Source organism: Pecten maximus, unplaced genomic scaffold (assembly GCF_902652985.1).
Source record: "Pecten maximus unplaced genomic scaffold, xPecMax1.1, whole genome shotgun sequence".
In the NCBI taxonomy this organism is placed as follows: Eukaryota; Metazoa; Mollusca; class Bivalvia; order Pectinida; family Pectinidae; genus Pecten; species Pecten maximus.
Genome location: NW_022979165.1, coordinates 1,671 through 16,577, shown reverse-complemented (window position 1 = coordinate 16,577; position 14,907 = coordinate 1,671). Strand labels below are relative to the sequence as shown.

The 14,907-nt window shown below is 42.1% G+C and overlaps 3 protein-coding genes across 3 annotated transcripts; 2 read left to right on the top strand and 1 right to left on the bottom strand.

The window, feature by feature from the left end:
* Window positions 1–1,854: 1,854 nt before the first annotated feature.
* On the top strand, window positions 1,855–3,792 carry LOC117318278 (proline-rich extensin-like protein EPR1; the record flags this gene model as incomplete). Its single annotated transcript, XM_033873281.1, has 2 exons — window positions 1,855–2,986; window positions 3,193–3,792. Coding segments are annotated over 2 exons (1,732 nt in total), but the record flags the coding sequence as incomplete, so codon positions are not given.
* Window positions 3,793–3,814: 22 nt separating this feature from the next.
* On the bottom strand, window positions 3,815–4,939 carry LOC117318277 (processed variable antigen-like). The gene has a single exon (XM_033873280.1). It carries the CDS (start codon window positions 4,937–4,939, stop codon window positions 3,815–3,817), a length of 1,125 nt encoding a protein of 374 aa, XP_033729171.1.
* Window positions 4,940–9,332: 4,393 nt separating this feature from the next.
* Window positions 9,333–11,396, top strand: LOC117318279 (signal-regulatory protein beta-1-like). The gene is made up of 2 exons (XM_033873282.1): window positions 9,333–9,666; window positions 10,808–11,396. Exons 1-2 carry the CDS (start codon window positions 9,336–9,338, stop codon window positions 11,173–11,175), a joined length of 699 nt encoding a protein of 232 aa, XP_033729173.1. The 5' UTR covers window positions 9,333–9,335; the 3' UTR covers window positions 11,176–11,396.
* The last annotated feature ends 3,511 nt before the right edge of the window (window positions 11,397–14,907 follow it).

Below are 14,907 nucleotides of genomic sequence, written 5' to 3'. Positions count from 1 at the left end.
GTAAAGGTGATCACCTGTGTTATGTTAAAGATCATTAATCTACTAATTCAGGGACAGCTAGATTACTGTAATTCCTCTATATTGTAGTAAGGATAATGTCCATGACAGGCTATATGCTTAATGACACCCATTCATGAGTAAAAAGCATGTAAACAAATCGTTGTAGATTTAATAAAACATGAAATAGGTACGGCATGTATTTTATAGTGTATTTACATTATGGGGTTTTTGATTCCTACAATTAAGTCATTTCAATCATTGGAAATTTTTTTTACAGACTTTAAAATTAAAAATCAGTAGACCATACCTCCCTCTTTCTCCTCGTCTCTCCCCCTTTATCCTGTCTGCCCCCTCTCTCAGTTTCACCTTGGCTCTCCCTCATCTCTTTCTCTCTCCTCCCCTCTCCTCTCTCTTCCATCTCTCCCCCTCTCATTCTTTCCTGTCTTCTCTCTCCCTAATCCTCTTTCCCTCCTTCCTATCCACTCCCTCCTCTTTTGATTATATTCTCTGTCTGTTTACTATCTCATCTGACCTCCTCCCACGTTCTCCCCCCTCCGATTTTTCCCCGACCACATTTTCCCCCCCCCCAAAATCCAAGGGGGCCCCGGACCACCCCGGGCCCCCCCAAACCCCCCATCCCCCACCCAAGCCCCGCCGCCCGGGGACCCCCACTCTCCCCCCCCAAAACCCTCCACCCCCCCCAACCCCCCACCCCCATTCCCCCCCAACCCCCCGGCGCAGCGCGCCCCCCGCGCCAGGGCGCCACCCGCCGCAGGGGCCCAGCCCCCGCGGCGCGCCACCCGCGCGCAGGGGCCCCACCCGCCCGAGGGGCCCCACGGCCCGCGGGGGCCCCCCGCGCGCAGGGGGGGCCACCCCGGCACCGCCACGGCCCGAGCGCGCAACCCGGGGCAGGGCCCCCGCGCGCGGGCGCGCCACGGCCCCGCAGCGGCCCGGGGAGCGGGCGGGGCCCGACCAGCGGGGCCCCCAACGCCCCCCGAGCGGACACCGCCGAGCGCGCCACCCGCCGCAGCGGCCACCCGCCCGAACGCCCCACCCGCGGGCAGCGGCCACCCCCCGCAGCGCGAAAACCCGCGCGCAGCGCGCCCCCCGGCCGGGCCCGCCCACCCGCGTTGTTTGACCTTTAAAAGAAAAATTTAAGAAATTTTAAAACTTTCCTTTTTTTAAAAAAAAGAGTGAGTTTTAAGTTAATTTAATTATGGGTTTTTAAAAACTAGAATTTTAATTTATAAAATTTGCAGTTTTTTTACGAACCCCCCAAAAAGAAAGGGAAATAAAAAAAAATGACCTTATTCTCTCAAGAATTACTGAATCTAGTTCTTTTCTTGTCTATCACACTTTTATAAATCATTCTACTAATTCAGGACTAGCATATCCTCTATTTTAAGTAATTATCCCTATTCTTAATCCCCCTTCAATAAAACTGTACAATCTTGAGTTTAATACACATCCTGTGCGCATGTTATTATAGTGTATTCTATAGTCATTCCTCATTAACATTCACATTGAATTTTTACCCTTAAATTAATCATACCATCCTCCTCTTCCCCCGTCTCTCCCCTTTCCTTTCTCCCCTTCTCCATTTCTCTCCTCTCTCTTCTCTCACCTCCTCTCCTCCTCTTCCATCTCTCCCCTCTCTCTTTTCCTTCTCTCCCTCTACCTTTCCCCTTCTTCCTCCTCTCTCTTTCAATATCTCTCTGCTCCTGCTTACATCCTCATCTTACCTCCTCCCTTCTTTTCCCCCTCCATTTCTTCCCTCTTTTCCTCCACTTTTCCCCTTTCTCCCATCTCTACTCTCCTCTCACCATCCCCCGTCCCTCCAATCCTGCTCTCCAGCTCCAACCTTCTCACTGCCTCCCCGCCCGCCCCCTCCCATCTCCCACTCTCCCTCCCCCCCTCATCCTACCCCCCTATCTCCCACCCTCCCCTCCACCCACCTCACTCGCACCCCCCATGCCCACCGCGCCACCGCCACCCCACGCCCACGCCCCCCCCCCCCACCCACCCCTCGCACCCCACCCTCCTGCATCCCTCCACCCTCTCCATCGCCACCCGCGCGCAGCGCGCCATCCCCCCTCCCCACCCTCGCTCATCCTCCACCCGCTCCATCTCTCGCACCCTCTCCTCAGCTCGTCCACTCCCCACTCTCCACCCTCTCCCTCGCTCACGCGCGCCACTCTCCCGCTCCCTCATCTCTCCACCCTCCGTCATCCTCCCGCCCGCCACTCTCCACCCCCTCGCATCTCCGCCCCTCAGTCGCACCTCCACGCCGCCCGCCACCCTCTCTCATTCCTCCACCTCGCCATCTCTCCACCCTCCCATCTCTCCACCCCCCCATCTCTCCACCCCCATCTTGCACCCTCCTCATCGCTCCCCTCGCCTCACTCGCCTCTCCCCTCCCCATCGCCCACCCCGTCTCACTCTCCACCCTGCTCCAGCTCTCCACCTCCCTCACCGCCACCCGCGCCTCACTCTCCACCCCCCATCGCCCCACGCCCCCTCAGCTCCACCCTCTCTCATCCTCCACCCTCTCTCATCTCTCCACTCTCCCTCCTCTCCACCCTCTCTCATCTCGCACCCTCGCCTCCGACCCGCACCCGCCCCGACTCATCTTCCACGCCATCCATCTCTCCACTCTCCCGTCATCTCTCCACCTCCCCTCCTCTCTCCACCCTCCTCATCTCTCCCCGTCTCCACTTCGTCCCATCTCTCCCCCCGTCTTCCACCCTCTCAGTCCTCCACCCCCGCATCGCTCCACCTCTCCTCTCCACTCTCCTATCCTCCACTGCTCCCCATCGCTCCACCCCCTCATCTCTCCACCACGCTCATCTCTCCACTCTCCCGTCTCCACCCCTCCTCATCTCTCGCCCCTACTCTCCCCGCTGATCTCCCACCCTCTCTCACTCTCCACCCTCCCATCTCTCCACTCTGCCCCTCCTCCACCCGCTCCTCACCTCCCCTCGGCAGCGCTCCACCCTCTCCGCCTCACCCCTCTCCACCCCCTCCCCCATCGCCCACCTCCTCTCTCTCCACCCTCCTCCATCTCTCCACCTCTCTCAGCTCCCCGCGCTCCACGCTCCACTCCCCATCTCGCACCCTCCATCTCCCCTCCCATCCCACTCTCCCTCATCTCTCCACCCTCTCTCATCTCTCCACTCTCCCTCATCTCTTCAGCCTTCCTCATCTCTCCACTCTCCCTCATCTCTCCATCCTCTCTCATCTCTCCACCCCCTCATCTCTCCACCCTCTCTCATCTCTCCACCCTCTCTCATCTCTCCCCCCTCTCTCATCTCTCCACTCTCCCTCATCTCTCCACCCTCTCTCATCTCTCCACTCTCCCTCATCTCTCCACCCTCTCTCATCTCTCCACCCTCTCTCATCTCTCCACTCTCCCTCATCTCTCCACTCTCCCTCCACTCATCCTCTCCATCTCTCCACCCGCTCTCATCTCCCACCCTCCTCATCTCTCCACCCTCTCTCATCTCTCCACTCTCCCTCATCTCTCCCCTCTCTCATCTCTCCACTCTCCCTCATCTCTCCACTCTCCCTCATCTCTCCACCCTCTCCTCATCTCTCCACCTCTCTCTCATCTCTCCCTCATCGATCCTCCACCCTCTCTCCTCTCCGCTCCCTGCATCCGCCACGAGCCCGCAGCGCTCCTCCGACCGCTCTCACTCGCTCCACCCCTCGCCCCGCTCTCCACCCCCCACGCGCCACCCGCGCGCATCTCGCCACGTCGCCCGCATCTCGCCACCCTCTCTCAGCTCTCCACTCTCCCTCACTTCAGCGCGCCACCCTATCGCTCACTCCACTCTCCCTCATCTCTCCACCCTCCCGCATCCCTCCACCCCCGCACCGCCCTCCCCACGCTCACGCCCACCCACCTCCCGGCCACTCCCACCGCTCTCGCCTCCACCCTCTCGCAGCGCCCCACCGTCTGCAGCCTCACCCCCCTCAGCTCCCACCGCCTCATCTGCCCCCTCTCCCTCTCCCCCCTCCATCTCTCCACCGCCCATCGTCTCACGCGCCCCTCGCTCTCCACCTCCTCAGCTCCCACACCTCGCCACGCCTCCACTCGCACTCCCCTCCCCCACGCCCGCCCTCTCCACTCTCCCTCATCTCTCCACCCTCTCTCATCTCTCCACCCTCTCTCTCTCCACCCTCTCTCATCTCTCCACCCTCCCTCATCTCTCCACCCTCTCTCATCTCTCCACCCTCTCTCATCTCTCCACTCTCTCTCATCTCTCCACCCTCTCTCATCTCTCCACTCTCCCTCATCTCTCCACCCTCCCTCATCTCTCCACCCTCTCTCATCTCTCCACCTCTCCTCTCTCTCTCCACTCTCCCTCATCTCTCCACCCTCTCTCATCTCTCCACTCTCCCTCATCTCTCCACTCTCCCTCTCATCTCTCCACCCTCTCTCATCTCTCCACCCTCTCTCATCTCTCCACCCTCTCTCATCTCTCCCCTCTCTCCTCATCTCTCCACTCTCCCTCATCTCTCCACTCTCCCTCATCTCTCCACTCTCCCTCATCTCTCCACCCTCTCTCATCTCTCCACCCTCTCTCATCTCTCCACCCTCTCTCATCTCTCCACCCTCTCTCATCTCTCCACCCTCTCTCATCTCTCCACTCTCCCTCATCTCTCCACTCTCCCTCATCTCTCCACCCTCTCTCATCTCTCCACTCTCCCTCATCTCTCCACCCTCTCTCATCTCTCCACTCTCCCTCATCTCTTCACCCTTCCTCATCTCTCCACTCTCCCTCATCTCTCCACCCTCTCTCATCTCTCCACTCTCCCTCATCTCTCCACCCTCTCTCATCTCTCCACCCTCTCTCATCTCTCCACCCTCTCTCATCCCTCCATCCTCTCTCATCTCAGTCTTGTCCTCTCTGCCCCCTGTCTCAGTTGGGGCACACATTTTTAAAAGCCTACCTGTATTACACAAGCCTTTTATCTTCATTCAATATAAACTTGACTCGGAGAACTTCAAATGGTTAATGTTACACCATTAATAAGTCTGATTTTAGGGTCATGTTACCTAAGTGTCTGCAGAGTACATTAATATTGTTATCAAGTTCCCAAAATCTAAGTTAGTGATCTTCTGACAGTTGATTTGGTGGAGAAGAAACAATTGTGGTATCAATTTCGAATGAAGAAAAGTCTCATGTGTATGTCTAAGAATACATTGTTCAGACAAACCATGATATCTGAAATTCAGCAAGAAATAATTCGAGATTTCGGTATTTTTTCAGGTAACCAGGTATATTTTATGTAGCATTTTTGCTGTCGGAACTGACTTTTTACCTCGTGTTAGCCAGGATCTTTGAGTTATCACAAAGTTTGACTGAATATATAAAAATTGTTTTGATAAATATTTGAGGCATTAAAGCTGCATGAATCACTTACCCTAGCTAGTACATATAGCCATATATACCACACAATACTTTGTATCAACGTATAGTCTTCATTGAGCACTCATTTGCCTGTATTCCTTCTATCGTTAATAGGGCATATTTAATGTATACGATCAAAACGGATATTGATCACACTATTTCAAATTTGTGATAACCGAATTCCTGATGTGAAATGATTGGAAATGTATTTAAGCTGTCGTGAATATCAATTTTATCAAGAGAATTTGAAATCACCAGGCATCACTAACCCTTTATCCGTTGTAAATGTAGTACCATAAAAAATGACCACCCTTTCCATGTTACATGTTGACATTTTGATCAAATACATTACGTTGACATTTATTGAACATTTATACTGATCTGTTAAAGATTTTAAAATTGCAACATTTCTCCCTTTAATCTAATGGTAGGATTTTACTTACATGTATTTTGAAAGCGAGTGGTTGCATTAGTTTGATAAATGGCTATGTAATTAATGAGATTTCAGACTTGTCTATCTGCATTTTAAAGGCAGACCGTCTCAGTAGTAATATCATACTTCCAAAGAGTAAATATTTTTGACTATGTTGTTTAATATTTACTGTACACTTGTTAAAATATGGGTTTTAAGAATTAAGGTGGTTTTCCTTCTAGACCATGGTCCAATATCTGTCTGCACGATGTGTTCATGAAATAGGACACTGTGATATTTATAAAGTACCCCACATATAAACAGGTTCTATAACCCCTCAACGTACACAAACATATTCTATTTCATTCCGATCACCAGGTAACACAGTCTCACCGCACCCACCATTTTTAAACCAGAGTGCCTCGGAGGATTGTTGAGTCAGTTCCACTGTTAATAAAACCCTTTCACTGTATGTATGTGTGTACATACCTACAAACATAACTACCACGCAAAGGTAGGGATTAACTGAGGTTACCATACAATGTTAGGTCTAGATTTAAACTTTACATGTTTGAGAATATGAGGTATGAAATTAAACTTTAATTTCATCAAAAATGATTGAGAATATGAGGTATGCAATTAAACTTTAATTTCATCAAAAATGATTGAGAATATGAGGTATGAATTTAAACTTTAATTTCGTCAAAAATGATTGAGAATGTGAGGTATGAAATTAAACTTTAATTTCATCAAAAATTATTGAGGTTTAGTCAGTAGTCTTTATTTGAAATTTGATTTAATATGGTGACTGTTAGATTTATTTCAAATACTTCAGGATTTATTTCAAATATTTCAAGATTTATTTCAAATATTCCAAGATTATTTTCAAATATTTCAATTTGTAAATACTATGTACATGTGTATATCAACATGAACATTATCTATCTATGAAATATAATTCTCATTTCAGTACTAATTTAATTTCATAGCAATATTGATGTGAAAATTATATGTCCAGTTTTTAGCAAAAAAACACTCTCAAGTTGAATAAATCCATTAAAAATACCTGAAATTGTCACTCATAATTGTAATTAAGGAGCAATTTATGATTGTTTAATACCAGCCAACATATCATAATGTACTGATAACAATTACCTACCGATTTTCAACAAAGAACAATTAATTTTTTCGCATGATATTTAGGATAAAAGAAAGTTTTATATGTATTTCATTACACATTATGTAGTTATATAAATTAAAACAGCGATAGTTTTGTGAGAAAAAATCATGGATCCTCCGATGCATTTAATACCTTAACTTAAGTAGTCAAGTACAATACCTAAATCAGCAAAAAACATTGGAAAATATACATGGAATACAAGGTTGATGGACAAAATTTAACTTAGAGGCTATCAGTTTAATATTGGTGGAAATATTTGTGTGTCTGCTGGGTTTGCTGCCCCATGAACAGTCAGGGTCATTTTGAGGTGGAGTCTCCTTGTAGTAGCTGGTGACTACCTCACTGAATAACATACAGGAGGCTTGTCACATCGAGAGTAATTAGGATAAAGTGTCTTGCCTGAGGACACAACCATGACATTAAACAGGCTGACCCGTTTCTGAGCTTCCTGAGAAATACAAACTAGCATGTCCTGGGTAGGGAGTGCCGAATCACGCACCTCAGATCTTCACTTGAGATTATTTCGCCAGCGCTCTTACTGACTGAACCATTTGTTTTTTTTGTTTTTTTTTTTTTAATTGTATTTCTTATATTTCTAGTATAAATTCAGAGCTAAAAACAAGTTGCCTTTGAAAATAGGTAGTGGTCTAGTATGCAAACCTTGGTATTGAAATGTATATTTGAATGTGAAACTTTGTAGAAATATTCACATTTTAATCTGGTAATCAAGAAATAAAAAGAATACAAAAATGAATAAAAATTATTTTGTATTTTCCAGGTTGTAAACATTTCGAACAAGGAGCCTTCCATCAAGCCAATGAAAGAAGCTATGAATTCTTTCTAGCAGAGAATTATATTTTTCGTTTGGATTAATTTACTGAGTGCAGTGTATTAATATTTTCGTAAGATGGATCGGACTACAACAGTTACTAGTGTAATGAGGATTCCTATAACAATTTTATTGATTCTGGTACCTGGGATTTTATCACAAAGTAAGTATAAAAACATTCTTCTGAACTAGATTTTTTTTCTGATTGCCTTATATCTTAGAGATACACTTCACAGTTCAAAACATCTGTTCTACTCATATTGCTAATTTACTTTAATCATTAAAATAATAGACTGGTAGATTTTCTGATTTATTTTTTTTTACTAGCATTCCTTTTCTAATGTTTGTATAAATAATTCTTGTAATGAAAATATGTGCTTAAACTGACATTTAGGCCTGATTTTTATTGTGGTTCTGGTGAACTATTTAACAAATGTAATTTATTTTCTAAATTTCGTTTCAATATTTTAAATATTGTAATGTACATGTTGAATTTTAATATATAAGATATTATCTGTGCATTTCATTTGTTGTATTTACCAGAGTCATAATATTACAGGAGTCACTAACAAATTATCTCCCTTTATTTCCGAAGACATAAAAGCAAGGGAGATAATTTGATAGTCTCCCTTTGTTGTCAGGCCTTAGATATTTCATTGTAGCATGCACTTTCATTTTATCTGAGATTTCTTAGTGATTGGATACCCCAGTGTTAGGGGATGTGTTTATACACATCCTAAATTATTTCCCTCAAAATTCATAGTGAGAAAAAAAAATCAGTTTAATTACAGAAATTTTAACAGTAATGACATGAAATAAAGAAAATCTGTAAGATTTTTTTTAGTTAAAATATTTGAATTTTAAATATTTTTTCCAAATCATAATGCCACAAAAAATTCAAATTTTGTTTTGATTAAAAAAATAAAAGCTAATTTCGTCCTGGCTATATAAGTACATTATGTATGACACTTATTACTCAATTTTGTAATGTATCTTTAATTTGAAATGAAAGATATATTGACTTGTTTTATGGAGTATGATTGGCATGCATGTAGATACTATTTGGGTTTCCATTTCACTTCACAATATTTAAACAAGACATATCTGCCATGTTCTTTGTGTGTTTATTGTAATTTGTAGATGACTTACAAACTTTGACATTATATTTACCATCTTCCATTAAAATCTTTCCCATTTACAAAATATGCATTCTTTTCTTTCATCAGCCATTAATCCATCCATTCATATCAAGATTTTTTTCAGGGTTTCATCCAGTTCATGATTTTTGTATTATTGATATCAAAGAATGGATCAGGGACAATCTTGAGGAATATATATATTTTTTTTATTTCCTTTTTTTGTGATTTAGAAAAAAAATGAATTTTCTTCAAAAGCTAAAATATCTGAAAAGTTAAAAGAAATATGAAATAAAATTTAAACAATGTTAAGAATTCATCAGAATGTCCTGATTATTCTTTCTTATCAAAGAGAATAATTTAAATGTTGTCTGTCAATGTTGATAACGTTTTAGCTGCGCCCAGTACCCCTACAATTTCTAGTCCGACTGTCAATACGATTAAAGAGGGCCCTGTGAACTTCACCTGTGAAACTGTTGGTGGAAGCCCTACCCCAACTGTCAAGTGGTACAAGAACAATGTACTTGTGGACCAAACATACTTTACGGATTCCTCGTCAGGTGTCTCTGTCAGTAAAAATGTTTACAGCACAAATATTCAATTCAGTGACAAAAATACTGCGTTCAGATGTGAAGTGGAGAATTCAGCCACTACGACACCATTGACTGTATCGAAGACGTTCACCGACATCTATGGTAAGTCACATGACCTGAGATTTTCAGGTTAATCGAAATTAATGAAACCAACACTCTGAACTCTTTAGAATGGAAAGGTGACATGCATCACATGACCTCAGATGAGATGAGGAAGCAATTAAGGAAACTATTTTAAGAACAAGTTTACTTTTCTGTAGGCAGTGGTATAATATGGTTACTAAGGTAGCATATTTCCCCTCAAATATATAATAAAATCATGATGTTTAAAATTCTTATAAATTCAAATCAATAATAATGATACATATAATTCAATAACGGTGTATTTTTTCTTTATAGCTATTTGGGGGTAAATGTACATTTTCAGGCAGATAAAATGTTACAATTTTAATTCTTACATATAAATTCATACATCTATCATGTCAGGTTTTATGAGAAGCACAATGATTAGTTCTTATTGTGAGAACAAATTACAAAGGAAAGCTTGCAATTGAAATGGAGACTTTTCTAAAAATCAGAAGAATATTGACTCTGATTTTGCTTGAAGATTAACATGAAAAGCTGTCATTCATAACAAATGATGTCGCCATCAGTGAAAACAATAATAGCTTCAACATAAAGCTATGCAGTCATAACGGTAACTTTCAGATAATTTTTCCAATGCCCATGTAATTAATCTTCTGTGGTGCACCAGCAAGTGAAAAAACATGATTAAAGTTTGTTCTTGAAGATGTGCGATACAGGCCAATTATGCTCCTTATCAGTTTTTTTATTGCCTGAATATATAATGCTGGTGCGTATGCATTCTGTCTTTAACTCAGGATGAGATGGAGTGCTGTTTCTTAATTACCTGGGCCCAGTTGTTCAAAATGTGATTAGGCTAATCACATCTTAACAACATTTTTCAAATCCCGATATGATAATTTTTGGTAGAACTATCTTGTCAAAACTGTATAAAATTCTGTAATTCTAAATTCTCTTCCAAATGGCATAATTTAAAGATGATATACTCACAGGTTTTGCAACAAATGAGAAATGAAATGTTCACTTATCAAGTGATTAAGCTAATCCCCTTTTGAACAACTGGGCCCTGGTTGAATATAATTCTTTTTCTTGTTATTTTTCTTAAACATTTTATTTGTCAACCAACTTATTACCGTACATACTGTTTTCCTTTTTTCAGTCCCTCCTTCCGATACCGTGCTTCAGGGAAGCTCCTCTGGAACAGCGAATGTCAGTCAGTCATGGACTTGTTTTACAAATCGGTCGTATCCAGTTCCCTCCTTCTCATGGAAGTTAGATTCCAACTCTATTTTATCTGGTATTTCCACGGCCATATCTCAGAACACTGATACAACTTATTTTACAATGAGTATACTGACATACACACCAGTATCGGCAGACAACGGCAAAGTCCTCATGTGCGAGATTGAACATTCGCAAACACTTTCCTCTTCTATTCAGGAAACATTAACGCTTCAAATCGCGGGTAAGAAAAATCACTTCTTTAAATCAAGCAAGCCAATTATCAAATTCATTGAGAATATATAGATTTTAAATAAATTTGACACCCAGTTTGTTTTCAATTTAAAACTAAAGAAAATTCCTTAAAGTCATAGAATCTACAATATTCACATGAAAAATATATAGACAAGAGAAATATATATGACCTTAAAAATACCTTTCATTGTTTTCCCTCTGATAATTCTAATGGAAAAGATAATGATAATTGCCATCCATCTACTCAATATCATATATAGTTACCAACCAATTCTCAACATACAAAAAAAAAAATCTCATAATACAAAACTGTACATGTATTCAAGATGAAAGAAAATTTCATTTGTTTTTATTTCTTTTTTCATTATATACTTGCATAAATTAAAACAATGTTTTTGTGTGACAATATCAGAGATTCTATGCGTTAACCTAAAATTTTCCATAGAAAGTTTGAGAGGATTTAAGGAAATATCCTAATGAAGATTTGTTCTTTAAATCCAAAATAATACTTTCTGATGTAAAATTTTAAGGTAAGGAATGACGGTGAAACTTTGGCCTGATAAATTAGGGAAAACCACATATGTAAGCTGTGTGTAAGCTGTGTGGAGTCAACATTCATTTTAATGGGTTAATAACTTTCATTTTTAGCCCACCATCATCAGATGGTGGGCTATTCAAATCGCCCTGCGTCCGTGGTCCGTCGTCCGTCCGTCCCTCCGTCCGTCCGTCCGTCCCTCCGTCCGTCCGTCCCTCCGTCCGTAAACAATTCTTGTTATCGCTATTTCTCAGAAAGTACTGAAGGGATCTTTCTCAAATTTCATATGTAGGTTACCCTTGGTGTCTAGTTATGCATATTGCGATTTGAGACCAATCGGAAAACAACATGGCCGACAGGCAGCCATCTTGGATTTTGACAATTGAAGTTTGTTATCGCTATTTCTGAGAAAGTACTGAAGGGATCTTTCTCAAATTTCTTATGTAGGTTCCCCTTGGTGCCTAGTTATGCATATTGCGATTTGAGACCAATCGGAAAACAACATGGCCGACAGGCAGCCATCTTGGATTTTGACAATTGAAGTTTGTTATCGCTATTTCTGAGAAAGTGCTGAAGGGATCTTTCTCAAATTTCATATGTAGGTTCCCCTTGGTGCCTAGTTATGCATATTGCGATTTGAGACCAATCGGAAACAACATGGCCGACAGGCAGCCATCTTGGATTTTGACAATTGAAGTTTGTTATCGCTATTTCTGAGAAAGTACTGAATGGATCTTTCTGAAATTTCATATGTAGGTTCCCCTTGGTGCCTAGTTATGCATATTGCGATTTGAAACCAATCGGAAAACAACATGGCCGACAGGCAGCCATCTTGGATTTTGACAATTGAAGTTTGCTATCGCTATTTCTGAGAAAGTGCTGAAGGGATCTTTCTCAAATTTCATATGTAGGTTCCCCTTGGTGCCTAGTTATGCATATTGCGATTTGAGACCAATCGGAAACAACATGGCCGACAGGCAGCCATCTTGGATTTTGACAATTGAAGTTTGTTATCGCTATTTCTGAGAAAGTACTGAATGGATCTTTCTGAAATTTCATATGTAGGTTCCCCTTGGTGCCTAGTTATGCATATTGCGATTTGAAACCAATCTGAAAACAACATGGCCGACAGGCAGCCATCTTGGATTTTGACAATTGAAGTTTGTTATCGCTATTTCTGAGAAAGTACTGAATGGATCTTTCTTAAATTTCATATGTAGGTTTCCCTTGGTGCCCAGTTATGCATATTGCGTTTTGAGACCAATCTGAAAACAACATGGCCGACAGGCAGCCATCTTGGATTTTGACAATTGAAGTTTGTTATCGCTATTTCTGAGAAAGTACTGAAGGGATCTTTCTCAAATTTCATAGTGAGGTTCCCCTTGGTGCCTCATTATGCTTATTGCATTTTGAGATCAATTGGAAAACAATATGGCCGACAGACCGCCATCTTTGATTTTGGCAATTGAAGTTTGTTATCTCTATTTCTCAAAGTACTGAATGGATCTTTCTCAAATTTCATAAGTAGGTTCCCCTTGGTCCCTTGTATTGCATTTTTGGACCAGTCTGTCCTGAAAACAACCTGGCAAACAAACAGCCATTATCGTTAAATCTCAAATTTTTTATATAGCTAGGATTCCCTTGTTTGAAAAGTACTGGAGGGATGGTATCAATTTGCACAGATTAGTAAAATGAAGGGAAAAGTAGAGAAAAGATCAATCTGACATGGTACCTATGAAGATCATTCAATGGTGGGCGCCAAGATCCCTCTGGGATCTCTTGTGACAATTGAAGTTTGTTATCGCTATTTCTGAGAAATTACTGAAGGGATCCTTCTCAAATTTCATATGTAGGTTTCCCTTGGTGCCTAGTTATGCATATTGCATTTTGAGACCAATCGGAAAACAACATGGCCGATAGGCAGCCATCTTGGATTTTGACAATTGAAGTTTGTTATCGCTATTTCTAAGAAAGTACTGAAGGGATCTTTCTCAAATTTCATATGTAGGTTTCCCTTGGTGCCTAGTTATGCATATTGCATTTTGAGACCAATCGGAAAACAACATGGCCGACAGGTAGCCATCTTGGATTTTGTCAATTGAAGTTTGTTATCGCTATTTCTGAGAAAGAACTGAAGGGATCTTTCTCAAATTTCATATGTAGGTTTCCCTTGGTGCCTAGTTATGCATATTGCATTTTGAGACCAATCAGAAAACAACATGGCCGACAGGCAGCCATCTTGGATTTTGACAATTGAAGTTTGTTATCGCTATTTCTGAGAAAGTACTGAAGGGATCTTTCTCAAATTTCATATGTAGGTTTCTCTTGGTGCCTAGTTATGCATATTGCATTTTGAGACCAATCAGAAAACAACATGGCCAACAGGCAGCCATCTTGGATTTTGACAATTGAAGTTTGTTATCGCTATTTCTCAGAAAGTGCTGAAGGGATCTTTCTCAAATTTCATATATAGGTTCCCCTTGGTGCCTAGTTATGCATATTACATTTTAAGACCTATCAGAAAACAACATGGCCGACAGGCAGCCATCTTAGATTTTGACAATTGAAGTTTGTTATCGCTATTTCTCAAAAAGTAATGAAGGGATCTTTCTCAAATTTCATATTTAGGTTCCCCTCGGTGCCTAGTTATGCATATTGCATTTTGAGACTAATCGTAAAACAACATGGCCGACAGGCAGCCATCTTAGATTTTGACAATTGAAACTTATTATCGCTATTTTTCAGAAAGTACTGAAGGGATCTTTCTCAAACATTTTTATAAGTTCCCCTTGGTCTGTAGTTCTGCATATTGCATCTTGGGACCAATAGGAAAACAACATGGCTGACAGGCAGCCATCTTGTATTTTGACAATTGAAGTTTGTTATCGCTATTTTACAGAAGGTACTGAAAGGATCTTTCTCAAATTTCATATGTAGGTTCCCCTTGGTCCCTGGTGTTGCATTTTGGGACCAATCCAAAAACAACAGACAGCCATTATTGCTAAATCTTAAATTTTATATATAGGTTCCCCTTGTTTGAAAAGTACTAGAGGGCTGTTTCTGAATTTACACAGATTAGTAAGACTTAGAGGAAGGGAAAAGTAGAGAAAAGATCAATCTGACATGGAACCTATAAAGATCATTCAATGGTGGGCGCCAAGATCCCTCTGGGATCTCTTGTATTTGGTTAATATAATTTAGATTTCAAATTTTCAAGATACAAACTGTACATAATTTTTCCCAAGGAA

What these genes read in the sequence shown, in the direction of transcription:
- LOC117318277 (XM_033873280.1), bottom strand. Translation starts at nt 4,939, where the DNA reads ATGTGTGCCCCAACTGAGACAGGGGGCAGAGAGGACAAGACTGAGATG.
- LOC117318279 (XM_033873282.1), top strand. Translation starts at nt 9,336, where the DNA reads ATGTTGTCTGTCAATGTTGATAACGTTTTAGCTGCGCCCAGTACCCCT. An exon ending in GACGTTCACCGACATCTATG is followed by an intron (nt 9,667 to 10,807) that starts GTAAGTCACATG and finishes TCCTTTTTTCAG; the next exon opens with TCCCTCCTTCCGATACCGTG.